Below are 16269 nucleotides of genomic sequence, written 5' to 3' on the forward strand. Positions count from 1 at the left end.
CGGGTTTTTCTGAGCATGATCCCAAGCACGGTACAGTTGAGCCAGTTGTGTCAAAGCAACAAACACATTAACAGAGAAAAGTCCATAATTTTTAGGAATAATTACTAGGGAATACCTCGACCAAATCAAACCAGTGGCTGCCAGTGAAGCAGATTGCGATACAGAAAGTTGATCAGCCGGACGACGAAGATCGCTCAAGCCAGCTATCACCAGACCCTGTAATGAAATGCAAAGATCCATGGTCAATGAATGTGCGGAATACAACAATGTATAACAGTTACCCATTTGAATACAGGAGCCCAGAAAAATACCGTTTTAGGTCCTGAAAATGATATGAAAAATGTAAATTAGAACAATCGGTACAAATATTATTTTTTTACCCTTCCTACCCCGTATAACAAGGTATAAATACGGCTTTGAAAACCAACTTCTGATTTAAGGCCTGACAATCTAAGAAAATTTCTTTATGTGTGTGTGTGTGTGTGTGTGTTTTTTTTTTTCCTTCTAAACCATAGGGGGATAATCTGCTCAACAGACACCCTAACAGAAGGTTACCCGGATAAAAACTAACCATAGGGTGTATGGTGAAAACCATTCCTGCACCATACAGTGTACCAGCTACAATAAAGTGTATTGTAATGAAATGGTTCGCTATACTATACATTTACATTGGATTTTTATGTAACAATATATTATACTGTTTTTCTTACGTTTGAACCATTCACTTTTCCGAAACATTATTTTTCCGTGAATTTTTAATTATTTCTGGTGTTCGATTTGAATAGATCGTATGTTTGCTGTGATTCCTATGCAGATTCGACCTATTCAAATCGAACACCAGATTTATTCAGTTTAAGATTTTATCCGTGCTTTGTTTTGTTGATGTTTGTGACTTTTTTGATGCAAAGGAAAGGAAAGAAAAAAAAGTGAATAAGTTGAAACATCAATTTAACCTTTTGGAATCGATTTTTTTCGCCGCTGTTGACGCAACGTCGCTGGTGTCGAACACATTTGTTATGCTTGGTTTCATCGCCGGGGTCATATATGACCCCGCCGGCTCCAAAGGGTTAATGCCAATAACATGTTTAAATCAGTGGTAAGCTGCAGGTCCAAGCAGGGGTCCAAGAGATATGGCGGGCTCGAGGGCGGGCTAAGTGTAGAGTGCGATGAGAGAAATACGAATGCAATGTAGGCCAACCCGGAAAGATGCAGGTCAGATTACCGTAAATCAGTAGATGAGTTCAACACTTCAACACTATTCTTTCTGTATTTGCATTTAGGGGAGTTTTCTCCTCTTCTCTCATGTGAACTTGCCTTCGACCACAATCGAATCAAATGCGGTTGACAAACTTTATCTTTGACGTAGAGCCATCTTTAACATATGGACTGACCTGAACACTGAAATGACTTTTAATATAGGTTCGTCTACGGGTTTAACCTATCTTATATTTGAATCGAACTTGACAGTTATCTCATGAGTTGTTATGTATTTCAAACTTTAGTCAAACTGGTGCCTCAATATTGCAATAACGGTTAAGCACGCTGTAATGATACTTATGTACCTCGTCACCCACTTCATGCAACTACATTAGTGGTCTAATAACACTTAGCGCGCTCGGCATAGTTCCATCATGCCGCTCAAAGTGTTGCCACAAATAATGCTTAGTTTGCGAAACCAGGTTATCTGGCTGGTGGGGAATGGGAGCCTAAGCTTCAACTGTTAATGCATTCAGAGACTACTCAGACTTAGACGTGGGCGATCCTATATATGAAGGGTTATCCAAAACGCTCTGGGAATTCCCAAAGCGCATTCTAATAAATCTAATAAGCCTTAGATGTAAAGAAATGTAAGAAATGTAAAACAATTCAACATAACAAAAGAGAACCATTCCAAAACCATTTGATTAAATGTATAACCAGTAGTGAAATTACAATTAAAAACAATTTATTTACGGTACATTTTATTGTTTGAAACCATTCATGTACCATACAATGTACGGTATATTTAAACCCACGTATCAGTATTTTGAACAATTCATTAACAATAAAATGTATGGTTTTGCAAAAAAATATATATGGAGAAAAATATTTTTTTATATTGTTACGATACTTAACAACCTGTATAATATATTGTAAAAATCTTATTTACAATTAATGGTATGGTATCCTACATTACATCTTATTGTTTTTGTATTTTTATTTTTACAGTGGTGTCTATTGTAAAAATATGGTTCTAAATAGTACTGTTACAATATATCGTTCGGTTTTTATACTGTATTTTTTATTCGGGTAGGGTAGTGTAGGTCTGACAGGCCGTCTTCTACAACAAAAGTAAAATCCAGGACTACTCTCTCCTCGTACCCACTAAACCATTCCTATGGTCGCCAAACCCTACGTCTCTCCGGAACCACCAAGAAGGTATTGCTTCAGAGAGGGGCTAGTGCACATCGCACCCACAAGGTTAGCTGCGTAGCCTGCAGCAACGAACATCGATGACTCGCTTTGGAGAGTCCATCACGGTAGCATGCTGGCGCTTAGCCAGTTCCCCGAGTGGTCCTCGCCACTCCCTTTGTCCTCGGAAGGCGGGCAGGGTCAACCCCGCCCGCGCCCTACTGCTGAGCGGACATCAAGAACTGATGCCCACGTGCAACCCGATCTGACCTGCCCGTAAGGAAGGGTATCACTAACCTTCAGGCCCTATCAGATGCACCCGTAGGTTGCAGACAGCAGGATCTCACCTACCCCGACCCTTGCCGGGGACCCCTTTCCAACCGCGGGCTCGGATCCAACCCAGTAGACCGACGCCACGACAGCACCGCTACCGGGACTTCCTCTCCGCGGCCACTTAATCGTTGTAAGGGTCGATCTCGACCGCAGGGCACCGGTATGACCTACGAAGCCGACTCCGAACCCCTGGACCACCTCTTGTACTGCATCTGGACTAGCCATTCTCCGAGTCCACGCGCCACCTCCTCTGTAGCTCCCAGACGATGTGGGTAATAGCCGTTGAAACGGCGTTCCAGCCAAACTCATCCCTACACATCCTCTGGACCAAGTTGTCCGGAGTTGTGTCCTCCCCGCATGTGGCAAGCATGCGGTCACGCATTGTGCGAAAACGCGGGCACACGAACAAAACGTGTTCCGCCGTTTCCTCTAAACCATTGCACACTGGGCATTCGGGAGAATCCGCATGCCCGAAACGGTGTAGATACTGTCGGAAGCAACCATGACCTGTAAGGACCTGTGTCAGGTGGAATGTGACTTCCCCATGGCGCCTATTAATCCAACTATCTACCCTCGGTATCAACCTATAGGTCCACCTTCCTTTGGTGGAACTGTCCCACGCGCGCTGCCATTTGACCATAGAGGCCATCCTGACAGTCCTGCGTATGCCTCTTGTGCCGCGCATTTCGAAGCACTCCATGTCCTCACTGATAAGAATGCTGATAGGCACCATACCAGTAATGACGCAGAGAGCGTCGTGTGACACGGTACGGTACGCGCTCGCAACCCTCAGGCACATAAGCCTGTAAGTACTTTCCAGCTTCCGTCGGTAGCATTTAGTACTTAGCGCGGTGCCCCACGCCGGGCCGCCATACCTAAGTATGGATGTATCAACACTAGCCAGAAGCTTGCGCTTACTGGCGTACACCGCAGAGCTATTGGACATCATCCGGGACAGTGCCGCAATAGCTGTGGAGGCTCTTTTACAGGCATAATCGACGTGGCTACCGAAGGTAAGCTTATCGTCGATCATCACGCCCAAGTGTTTGACGGAGCGCTTTGACAGGATAGTACAGTCTCCTACACTGATCTCCGTCTGCTGCTTCGACTTCAGGTTGTTAACAACCGTCACCTCTGTCTTGTGGTGAGCCAGCTCCAGTTTCCTGGACCGCATCCACGCCTCCACAACTTTGATCGAGTGGTTGGTAGTCAACTTTACCTCCTCGATTGTTTCACCGTAGACTTCGAGCGTAATGTCGTCGGCAAATCCGACAATCACCACTCTCACTGGATACTCTAACCTCAACACCTCGTCGTACATGACATTCCATAACACCGGACCCAGGATGGAACCTTGCGGGACTCCTGAGGTTATGTGAAAGCACTTCCGACCCACCTCCGTGTCGTAAACTAGTACACGATTCTGAAAGTAACTTCCGAGAATCTTGTACAGGTACTCCGGTATCCCCAGACGCAAGAGCGCATCGGCAATAGCAGACCAGCTGGCGCTATTAAACGCATTCCTTACATCCAGAGTCACTACCGCGCAAAAGCGAATTCCCCTCCTTGTGTGTGTGTGTGTGTGTGTGTGTGTGAGTGAGTGAGTGCGTGTGTGTGAGTGCGTGTGTGTGAGTGCGTGTGTGTGAGTGCGTGTGTGTGAGTGCGTGTGTGTGAGTGCGTGTGTGTGAGTGCGTGCGCGCGGGTGTGTGTTTGTGTGTGTGTGTGTGTGTGTGTGTGTGTGTGTGTGTGTGTGTGTGTGTGTGTGTGTGTGTGTGTGTGTGTGTGTGTGTGTGTGTGTGTGTGTTTTTTTTTCCTTCTAAACCATAGGGGGATAATCTGCAAACAGACACCCTAACAGGAAGGTTAGTATAGTGTGGGGCTGAGGCCGTCTTCTACTACAATAGTAGAAGACAGGACTACTCTCTCCTCGACCCACTAAACACATTCCTATGGTCGCCAAACCCTACGTCTCTCCGGAACCACCAAGAAGGTATTGCATCAGAGAGAGGCTAGTGCATATTGCACCCTCAAGGTTAGCTGCGTAGCCTGCAGCAACGAACATTGATGACTCGATTTGGAGAGTCCATCACGGTAACATGCTGGCGCTTAGCCAGTTTCCCGAGTGGTCCTCACCACTCCCTTTGTCCTCGGAAGGCGGGCAGGGTCAACCCCGCCCGCGCCCTACTGCTGAGCGGACATCAAGAACTGATGCCCACATGCAACCCGATCTGACCTGCCCGCAAGGAAGGGTATCAGTTGATAGCCACACATCGTATACGACAGTCGCGCTTTTTTGATCTCTTGTCGAGTTTCTTGTTTGTGTACGGTGTGCGAAAAAAACACATTAGTGGTTGACTTCAGTGTTCTCCCAATTCGTCCTGAAATTGGGAAAATTCAAGATTTTTTGGAGAAGGAAATAAATCTTCAATATGCCGATGTCAGGAGCATACAGCTCCATCACATACGGAACTGTGTGCTTATTGAAATGGCTTCCACCGAAATCGTGTGCCGCTACCAGTCAGATCATAATCTGAAAAGAACAATGGTTTGTTGCGGCAAAGCGTTCCACATTCCGGTGCACGAAGATGGCGACGCTGTAACCATTCGAGTACTGGACTTGTCTCCGTCGGTTAGTGACAAAGCCATAATCGACTCTATGCTTAAATTAGGGGAGGTAATCTCCATAAGGGAACAAAAATGGAAGCATTATTTCCCCGGCATGTCGAACGGAGTACGAGTACTCCGTATGAACTAATTCCGCGATATTCCTCCAATCATTACGATACAAAATGAAACGACGTCTTCCCAAACCAACCCAAATCACGAGGTCCATCCCAGCCGACAGAGAAGCGCATGGATTCATAAACCGTTGATAATATTCCATCAGCAGCATCACCATCATTATGATCAGCCGATGGTTTGTTTGATCACACCGATTTCCCACCAATAAACCAGCAGCGCAAATCATCACCTACTCTACCGAGTGCACCATCACACGTACCTACGACGGAGGAAGGAAAACAGAACGACGACGACTGGACCGACATTGATGACAATGCATCGAACTCATCGGCGGACTATAATGTGGTAACGCACAAGCGACGGCGATCGAAAAAACATGAGGAGAATGAAACAAAGAAAGTTTGCAATGAGCAGTGTTCCTCAAACACGGGTCATGGAGCGGATCGCGTTATCGACATTTTGTCGCAAGAAAAAGTTTTTGCAGTTAAAAATAGAAAAGCGAAATAGTTTTAGTTATACTATGTATAATTATATTCAAATTTTGGCTCTGTAAAGCTGTTTTCGGCGGGTGAGCTTTTAAATAAAATAACTGGTTAAAAAAAGGAAGGGTATCACTACCCTTCAGGCCCTATCAGATGCATCCGTAGGTTGCAGACAGCAGGGTCTCACCTACCCCGACCCTTGCCGGGGACCCCTTTCCAACCACGGGCTCGGATCCAACCCAGTAGACCGACGCCACGACAGCACCGCTACCGGGACTTCCTCTCCGCGGCCACTTAATGATTGTACAGTAATCGAACACTACAATAAATTGTTACAATTTGGTATATTTCGCATTCACCGTTTTTTGTTGTCGCGAATTGTGAGTCTTACACACCAAATTTTTTGAAATGCTTCCAGCACAAAAAAAAAAATCAGCAAAAGAAATAGCTGAATTTCAGCAAAAATTTTTCTGAATTTCAGCACAACATTGCTGATCAACTGTCAAATGTGCTGGATGGTTCAGCAAGTTGAAAAATAATTGCAGATAATCAGTAAATTTGTATTGCTGAATAAAATAAGCACAAAAAATCAGCAAAGTTTGCTGAGTACATACCAGCAAATACAATTTGCAGTGTATGTTGTTTTACTCGAGGGCAACATTTTGGTATACATTAACGTTAACCGTTAGAAGACATTAATTGTTTGGAACCCAAGACAAATTGTAAATTCCTATGCGGGCTCACATCCAGCTTTGCCAGGGCTTCCAGTAGGCTGAACCCCCTTGCATTGGTAAGCCTACTAACCCATGCCACAGCCCAAGCGTTAAAATCACCTCCGATGACTATCGGCTTCCGCCCAACCAGCGTGTCGGTGAGTGCATCAAACATCCTGTTGTATTCTTCATCCGACCACCTTGGAGGTGCATAACAGCTGCACACGAAGATTCTATTGATTTTTGCTACCACAAAACCTTCGAATGAGTTCTCGATCACTTCTTGTATGGGGTGACCCATGACCTGTATCGCCAGTATATGGGCTCTGTCCGTCACCCAGTTGCCATTCTCGGGGGCACCCGATACGGCTCTGCGATGATTGCAATATCACACTTATTCTCTGTTGTCGACTGCCACAACAGTTGCTGTGCGACGTCGCAATGATTGAGATTGATTTGAGTTATCTCAATCATTGTCGGCTTGCCTTCGCCTTTTTATAGGCCGGGAACTCCTCCCGTTTTATGGTCGTTTCCGTCCCCCAGCTCACACAGCATGCACTTGGGTTGCCTCGTGCAGTCCCGAGCAACGTGGCCGTTTTCACCGCAAATCCAGCATCGTCCGGACCAGTCGGGGCCCTTGCAATTTTTCGCCTGGTGACCAAACTCCATGCATTTAAAGCATCGCTCCATTTGTTTGGTGACTCTGCGAGAGTCACCATACTTTGACCTTGCCACTTGCCACCAGCTTGTTGGCAATATCCACAGACAATCGGATTGCCGCAGTCTGAGTGCCTCCATACGATTTCCTTATCCGAATCGCCATCGCCCCTTCGACGTTACACTGCTCAGTCAATGCGCGTTTCAGATCATCTGCTGTTGTGATCTCGTCCAGATCCTTGACTTCAACCACCGCCTCGTGTGATAAGCCTCTCACATTGGCCTCGTTCTCCAAGGATTTGGCAACGAGCTCCCTGAACGCCGAGCTCTTAACCGTCGGATCCTTCTTGAGCTCGAACAGCATCTCTCCTTTTTGGGTGCGTCTGGTCTTCACCACGTTTTCGTCCTACACTGTCAAGTCCGGGTCCTCCTGCAATTTCCTAAGCAGAGCAGCGTATGTTGTCTTGTCCTTCGCCTCGACGATCAATGCATCGCCCTTTTTGCCTCTCCCTAGGGGGCCGGTGAGTTTCTTTCTTCTTATATTCCTTTTTTCTTCCTTCTTATTTTCTTCTTGATAACAGTGTATTTGCGTAAGAAGCAATGATATTACCACAGACAAGGTGGCGGTAGTGAGCAAACGTCAAACTCAAACAAAAACGATACAAGCGCCACTGGTAAACAGTTGGCCAACTATCAATTTTTTAAACAGACCGTTAAATCGATGTACGATGAGAATTATCAGAGTGTTACGTCTGTTTGTCTGTGATATTACCCTAAAGCGAATTAAATGTGTAACGAGAGAAACGTCAAATAAAATTCACTAGTTGTTCTGTTGTCTTCTATGAAACACGCGTTTTATTTCTGTGCAAGTTGACAGGTTATGGTCCCAGCATAACCGCGTTTTCCCACGTTTTTTTCCGAATAAGTTCCGCGAAAAGTGTGTTATGGAGGACGAGGCCAGAAGTCTCCGGATAAATCCGTTCGACGGAACCGGTTTTAACAACTGGTGCTTCCGCATGAAGGCATATCTCCAGCAGCTGGAAGTGTTGCGGTGCGTCGAGGTAGCGGCGGAGGATGAAGATTTTTGGGTTATCCCGAACACGGATGCGGCGAACGTGAGAGCGGCAAAAGAAGACAAGCAGAGGACGCGAATCCGGCAGAACAACAAGTGCCGGTCAGTGCTAATTCAAGCGGTAGCCGACAGTCATCTCGAATACATCAAAGATAAACAGAGCCCGAAGCAGATTTGTGATGGACTCCACGATGTATTCGAGAGAAAGAGCATCACCAATCGTTTCTTGCTGAAGCGGCAGCTTCTTTCGATGCGCTACCAGGAAAACGAGCGACTCCAAGACCACTTTCTCCGCTTTGATAAACTCGTTCGAGAAATCAAAGGTGCCGATGCACAGATGGACGAAGAAGACGTCATTTGTCTCCTGATGTTGACAATGCCGTCATCGTATGATGCAGTCACCACTGCCATGGAGGCGGTGTCCGAAAAGCTCACGATGGATCTCGTTCGGCGAAAGTATTTGGATGTGGAGGCGAAAAGAAGAGGACAGTAGCAAGAATTGGGTGAAGAAGCAGCTTTTGCTGGAAAGCAGAAAGCAAAATTCAAGTGTTTTGGTTGCGGCCAGCCGGGCCACAGGAAAGCGCAGTGCCCGAAGAGTGGTGAAAACAAAGCAGCTCCCCCGAAGCAAGTGAAGAAAAGTGCGGTACAGAACGCGAACGTCGGTACGAAAACAGTTTCGTTTGTCGCAGCGGTCGGTCGATCGGATGTTGTTGCGGCTAGTGCGGTGGCGGGTTCCAAGTGGTATTTGGACAGCGGAGCATCGGAATACATGTCGAACAACAAAATGCTCTTTGATTGTTTGGAGAGGATAGAGCCGCCGGTGGTGATTCAAACTGCCAAAAGTGGGGTGAATATGATTGCTCGGTTCAAAGGTCGTGTTACTGCTTGTGCAGTTGTGAATGGTAGTGAAATTGAAATCCGGATCGAAGACGTTCTATTCATTCCGGAACTATCGTTGACTTGCTGTCACTAAGACGCCTGGAAAGCTCGGGGGAGAAAGTGATGTTTTCGGCGGGCGCGTGACAGTTGAAAGTGACAATGAAGTGGTAGCTACCGGTCGACAGCACGCCCAGACAACCAGTAATCGTATAAGATGTTGCATAAGATGATAAGGTGGAGGCCATATGCGTGCATGCCTCCATTTAGGCGCATATAAAATGTACGCATATCGCCTCCACTTTATCATCTTATGCAGCATCTTATACGATCACTGGTTGACTGGGCGGCAGGTTGTACTGTATGGACTTTGAATGTGTGAAGATGCGAAGTGGAAATGCGACCTCTAGTGCGTTGATGACTGGAAGAATCAACAAGCAGCTGGAACTCTGGCACCAGCGATTTGGCCACCTCGGGAATGAGAACCTAGTGAAGCTAGTGAACAAAGGAATGGTGGAAGGTATGAAAATCGCGAATACGGGGAAGAAGAACAAAAAGCTGCTGTGTGATCCGTGTATAACCGCAAAGCAAACCCGCGAACCGTTCAAAGTGCGCAGTGATGCGAAGCGCGCCTCGCGCCCACTGGAAATCGTACACAGTGACGTGTGCGGGAAGATAACGCCTCTGTCGTGGGACGGAAACGAATACTTCGTGTCGTTCACGGACGATTACACCCACGTTTCGGTGGTGTATTTGATGAAAACAAAGGATCAAGTGCTCGAGTGTCTGAAGGAATATGAGGCGATGGCCAGTGCCCATTTCGGGACGGGCGAGTATTCCAGTCAGACGATGAAGCAGTTTTGTCGCAGCAAGGGTATCCGGATGGAGAAGACTGTGCCGTATACGCCGGAGCAAAACGGCGTGAGCGAGCGGCTCAATCGTACCATCGAAGAAAAAGCGAGAGCGATGCTGCAGGCAAGCGGTCTCCCAAAGTTCCTGTGGGGTGAAGCAGTGTATATAGCCGTGTATTTGATGAACCGTAGCCCCAGTGCTGCTGTTGCAGAAGATGTTACACCGTTCGAGGCCTGGAACGGTCATAAGCCGGACGTAGCGAATCTGCGTGTCTTCGGGAGTGACTGCTACGTTCACGTTCCGAAGCAGCTGCGCAGAAAACTGGATGCCAAGAGCGAAAAGGTAAGCTTTGTTGGGTACGCCCCAAATGGGTACCGACTGTGGAACGGTCCCAAGGTGTTTATCGGCCGTGACGTCATCTTCAACGAAAATGAGTTGCGTCTGTGTACGGTGAAGTCCGGTAAAGATATCCGTGGGAACGACGACGTGATCATCAAAGAAGAAGTAGCTGATACCAACAGTGAACAAGAAGATAATGACGAAGATCAAGAAGAAAGTGGTGTTGAAAACTTTTACTCGGACGATGACAATGAAGATGGTGAACAGTTAAACCCCGCCAGCGCCTCTGGCGGTCCGGAAGTAGAAGAGAGTGTTCGAAGTAGCGGTAGGAATGTAGTTCCACCCAGCTGGCACAGTGACTACAATATGGACAGGAGTGCGTTTGCGTTAAGTGCGAGAGTTTATTGACAATATACCGACTGATGTGAGTGAACTCAAGAAGAGGAGTGACTGGCCGTCATGGAAGAGGGCCATAAAAGAAGAACTACAATCGCTTGAGAAGAATAATACCTGGCAGTTGGTCGAATTGCCCGCAGGCAAAAAGGTAATTGATAGCAAGTGGGTATTTAAAGTGCAGCGTAACAGTGAGGGAGGGTGAGGTAGAGCGGTATAAAGCCAGGCTGGTTGCGCTTGGCTTCAATCAGCGGCTAGGATTCGATTATACCGACATTTATTCTCCGGTTGCGAAAATAGCAACGCTGAGAATTCTCTTGGCCTTGGCAAACCAGAAAGGCTGGCACGCGTTCATCAGATGGACGTCAAGTGTGCCTTCCTCAACGGTACACTTGATGAGGAAATTTTCATGCGTCAACCCGCTGGGTTTGAGAGGGGGAAGAACCTGGTTTGCAGACTGAAGAAGGCAATTTACGGTCTGAAGCAAGCCTCCCGGAATTGGAACCAGCGGTTCCACGATTTCATGTGCAAACTTGGCTTCAAACGCAACGAGTATGACTTCTGTCTGTACCAGTGGTCGTGCGATGGGATTATCGTCTTGGTAGTCATATACGTGGATGATATCCTGATTGTGAGCAACTCCGTGAATGCAATAAATGGAATCAAGAAGCGATTGTCGGCCGAGTTCGAGATGACGGATCTCAGAGATATGAAGAGTTTCCTGGGCCTGAACATTCAGCGTGACTGGCAAGCAGGAACGATGACCATCGATCAGAGGGCATACATTGAGAACGCTCTGGAACGCTTCGGTATGGACGGTTGCAAGCCGTCACCCGTTCCAATGGAGCCATGACTGAAACTGAAGAAAGGCAGCAAGGAAGAAGCGACGGATAAACCCTACAGGGAGCTGATTGGGTGCCTAATGTACCTTATGGTCACTTCCAAGCCAGATATATGTTCGGCCGTGAGCTACTTCGCTGGATTTCAGTGTGGAGCTACCGAAGAGCATTGGGTGCACCTCAAGCGTGTACTCAGGTACCTGAAGGGAACCATCGACTGCAAACTGCAATACTGTCGGTCAGACTCAGCGGAGATGGTGGAAGCGTACGCCGACGCGGATTGGGGTAATGATCCCAAAGACCGCCGTTCGGTATCCGGGTATGTCGTCAAACTATTCGGATCAACGATGACATGGGCGACCAAGAAGCAGTCGTCTGTGGCCCTATCAACGACGGAGGCCGAGCTGATGGCCCTGTGCCAAGTCAGCTGCGAGGTTGTCTGGATCATCAACGTGCTCACCTCAGTCGATCTCAAGGTAACGGAACCGGTAAGTGTCTACGAGGACAATCAACCATGTATTGCGGTTACAGTAGAACCACGTAAACATAAGAGAATGAAGCACGTCGAAATTCAAAACGTTTTTGTACGAGAACTTGTTCAGAAGGGGAGAGTAAAATTGAAATACTTACCAACCGAAGATCAGGTAGCAGCTTAGGGACCTTCTTGGGGTACTAAATTGAGGGGGGATGATAACAGTGTATTTGCGTAAGAAGCAGTGATATTACCCTAAAATGAATTAAATGTGTAACGAGAGAAACGTCAAATAAAATTCACTAGTTGTTCTGTTGTCTTCTACGAAACACGCGTTTTATTTCTGTGCAAGTTGACACTTCTTTCTTTTTTCCCTCTCCTCCTTCTTTGCCTGCTGTTTCTCCACAGTGCGCCATCCATTATCACCCCGATTGCTGGCACGCTCCTGTTAACTTCTCTGTTTCTTCGGAACTTCCACTTCTCCTGGCGTGTCCCTGCCCCGTTTCTCTGAGTATTCTGGTGGCTCTTCGGCGTCTCCATGTTTTCAGCCGTGGCTTCCGCCAGAGACTTCTCGGCTGTTTCCGTTCTCAGCTTGAGCGCCTTATGATCGCGTTCCGCAATTGTAACGGCAGACTTGATGCTCGTCACCAATTGCTTGATCTTCAGATGAACGTTGTGCTTGACATTGACAAACTCGTACAACTCGTTCACCCTTCTCCTCACCTCGATCAAGCTCGACTCTTGAGCTGTGCTGCTGTTCGAGTTCGGTGTGATCACTTGTTGTTTCAGGAATGCTAGCTCCCGTTGGCTCCCTTGGGGCTCACTCCGTGTCGCGCTACTACTCGTTCTCGCAGCTGTTTCCAGCGGCGTCACTGGTGATCGCTTCACCATTCCACTTCTTAACGCGTCCGCGTTCTCTCCAACTACACCGCTACAACCGTCCGTTGTATCTAGTCGCTTTCGTGATCTCTTGGTTGTCTATGAAACAGGGAGGCCAAGCGAGGGTTGAACACGTTCCTTCATGGGATCAGAGCCAGATCAGCGTAAGTCGGGAATGTTCCATCCGAGCCTAGAAGCTATTTTACGAGACGTTCTACCGGTGGGCCGCTCATTGTTATTGTTTACATTTGATGTTTTTGTTTTCGCGAAAAGTAGCATAACATGTGGTGAGCTCTAGTCAATTTTTTTGCTGGCAGAGATGTTTCGGTTTCTAATGCGGCATGTATGAATCCCCCGAGCTGTATGATGTCACTAGCAGATGAAAAAAACATCCCCACGGTCTAAGGATATCAATTATAATGAGCGGATTGACGCATTTTTGCAGATAAATAAACCCCGTTTATTAAATGGGCCCGTATCACATGTTATGCTAGCGAAAATGTAAATAAATGGGCCCACCGGTTGGACTTCAAAACTGGTAAACATTCAAAAAACAGCTGATTTGAAACGTCTTATAAAATGCCTTAGTACCATAGACTAATTTCAAGACCTCGATGTACCAAAGAAAATCATCAAAAGTTTGTGTCCAGTCCGGTACCCAGTAATATTCAAAACCGTGTATTTTTTCCGAGTAAATTGCTTTTTGTGTAAAATTTATTTAGCGTGTTACACCGATCTGACAGCTGTGACAGTAAAGGAATAAACATAGATTACGTAAGTGGAGGAGCGCAGTAGGCGTAGCCGCGTGCAGACGTGTTTTGTTTTGCTCGTCGCGTTTCTTTCGCGTTCACCAATTTTTTGTTGTGATTCTGCCGACGGTTTGGCCGGTGCTACGCCATCCGGATAGCTTCCGCGTGTGAAAGAGTGCTTGTTTTGTGAGAATTTCAATAGTGGATTTATTAATTTCGAAAAGAATCAGCATTCCCAAATGACTCGTGCGATAGCGAGAGGTTTCAAAGATTGTGTGTGTTTGAATGCCGCTGCTAAATTAGTTCGGGTTCGGAAACGGTGCTGAAATTCGTTTCTAGAGTGTAGGAATGTGCCGTCTATTTCGCGTTTTCACGTAGAACGGTCAATGGTGCTACGCCTTCCAGTAGTTTTTCATTGTAAAGTCCCTATGACTGCAGTTTTGTTCCGTGTTTTTTTACGTATGTGGCTATTAAACTACCACCATGCCATCAGTGGTTCGCGAGGGATTAGAGAATCATCCCGTGTGACTCAACATTCATAACTTCGAGGGGGCTAAAGCGACGTGTGTTCAAAATGATGACTGACTGCAAGCGCAACGGTGGCGAGACGAAGAGGAAGCCTGACTGCACAATAAAGACGTTGCCTTGGTGATGGCAGCGCTACCTTGGATTGGATGGATTCCGGTGAGAATGTTCCGATTACTTTTACTACAACAAAATGAACTAAATACGCGCCAGTTTCAAAGATTCTCTTTGAATCAGGAAGTGTGTTTGCATTATCATTATCCAAATGATAACGGTAATGTACACATGCGGGGCTTATTGTAAGTGAAAGTGACTTCTGAATGGACGTGTCTCTCCAGCCATTCTGAAATGGGTCTCTGAATCTGCAATAGAGCTATCACCTTCTAACTCCCGGACTAAAGCTTTTTGCAAAAGCATCAAAATGATATTGCAGAAAACTTTCTTCCATAATACCACTGCCGGACAGTGGGGGTTAGTTGGATCACACACACACACAAACATAGATTACGTAAGTGGGTACCGAGGATTGTTCACAATCTACGAACTTGACTGCGAAAAAAATCGCGACCATGACGCCACTGCTAGTAGGGTAATTCATGTATTGAAAATGCTTTGACATCCATGTGCACAACAGAACACGTGCTCGATGAACAAATTGAGATTTGAAATTATTAAAAGAAATCCACGTACTCCGGTGAGACTCGAACTCACGACTCCCAATTCGCTAGACGGGCGCTTCTATTCCTTCAAGCTACGGAGTCACTCGACTATCTCCGTCGCCAGCAGGCCTAGAACTGAACTCGATTCCACAATCGCACATGGTTATCTTCTTTTCACAATCCAAACCCCCTTCGGATGGGATTAGATGAACATCTAACACATTGTCTGTTGTGCACATGTATGTCAAAGCGAGAGAGGAAGTTATTTTTAATTGTCGAGAGCTTCGGGCACTGCCTCCCAATCACTTATTGGTATGGCAATTAGTGTGCAGTCGGACTCTCGACGGGTCGGTCCTCGGCCGACCGAATACGGTAAGGGTGACCGTAGCACCTTACAAATGTCAATTTCTTGATTTTGCTTTGGCTGACCAAGCCATGTGGGAAATTACACTGTTGAAAATGCTTTGACATCCATGTGCACAACAGAACACGTGCTCGATGAACAAATTGAGATTTGAAATTATGAAAAGAAGAAATTGACATTTGTAAGGTGCTACGGTCACCCTTACCGTATTCGGACGCCGAGGACCGACCCGTCGAGAGTCCGACTGCACACTAATTGCCATACCAATATTGTCTGTTCGGAAAAAAAACTAGAAAATCAGCTTCGGTGAACGACACGTCTGCCTTCTTCCGAAGTTCATAGTATGTCACTACCGGGTGGTCATGACGAAAAATTTTGAAATAAATCATGTTTTGTAACTATAAATAAAAGCTTCAAATAACCTTTTGAGTATATTGAATACTCATTATCCTAAAAGTAGTAACGTTATAAAACATTTCATTGCATTTTCGACGCGATTTTGCATAGTTATAAGAGAAAAATGTCTAGTTATGCAATTCATGTGTCTCTCTGATCAGACAACCTTAAAACACTGGTGCAACTAGGGTTTATTTACATTTTCCAGCACTCGCTCCATCGACTTTTTCCGAGATTGTTGAAGATTTTAATGTTCTACCGGTTATACCAAATAGAGCAGCGCTTTGCGGAAACTTCTTGTACGTTTATTTCTTTTGCCCATCTTTCAGGTATTTGCTGAAGCGATAGTCAATTCTTGTTAGGGATTTCCCGAATAGCCAGATTGTGCTTCGAAATCCTTAGAAAGTTGTACCCACACAAACCGTATTGGATTCACCTACCGTTGTCGCACACTGGATGATGAATACGGAGCATTATAATGATGCTGCTGTAGGTGGTTAAAGGTTTCTATTTATCCATTTCCATGCGTTACGAAA

At 46.3% G+C, this 16269-nt stretch overlaps 1 protein-coding gene across 1 annotated transcript in view; it reads right to left on the reverse strand.

The window, feature by feature from the left end:
- Positions 1-16269, reverse strand: part of LOC115268944 (mitochondrial pyruvate carrier 2) — a 66556-nt gene that overhangs the window by 10765 nt on the left and 39522 nt on the right. The window contains exons 2-3 of the mRNA XM_062857775.1: positions 282-322; positions 1-216 (exon numbers count right to left, since the gene is read on the reverse strand). Of these exons, the coding sequence (XP_062713759.1) occupies positions 1-216; positions 282-322 (257 nt within the window). The remainder of the gene's footprint in view (positions 217-281; positions 323-16269) is intronic.

Source organism: Aedes albopictus, chromosome 3 (assembly GCF_035046485.1).
Source record: "Aedes albopictus strain Foshan chromosome 3, AalbF5, whole genome shotgun sequence".
Taxonomy (NCBI): Eukaryota; Metazoa; Arthropoda; class Insecta; order Diptera; family Culicidae; genus Aedes; species Aedes albopictus.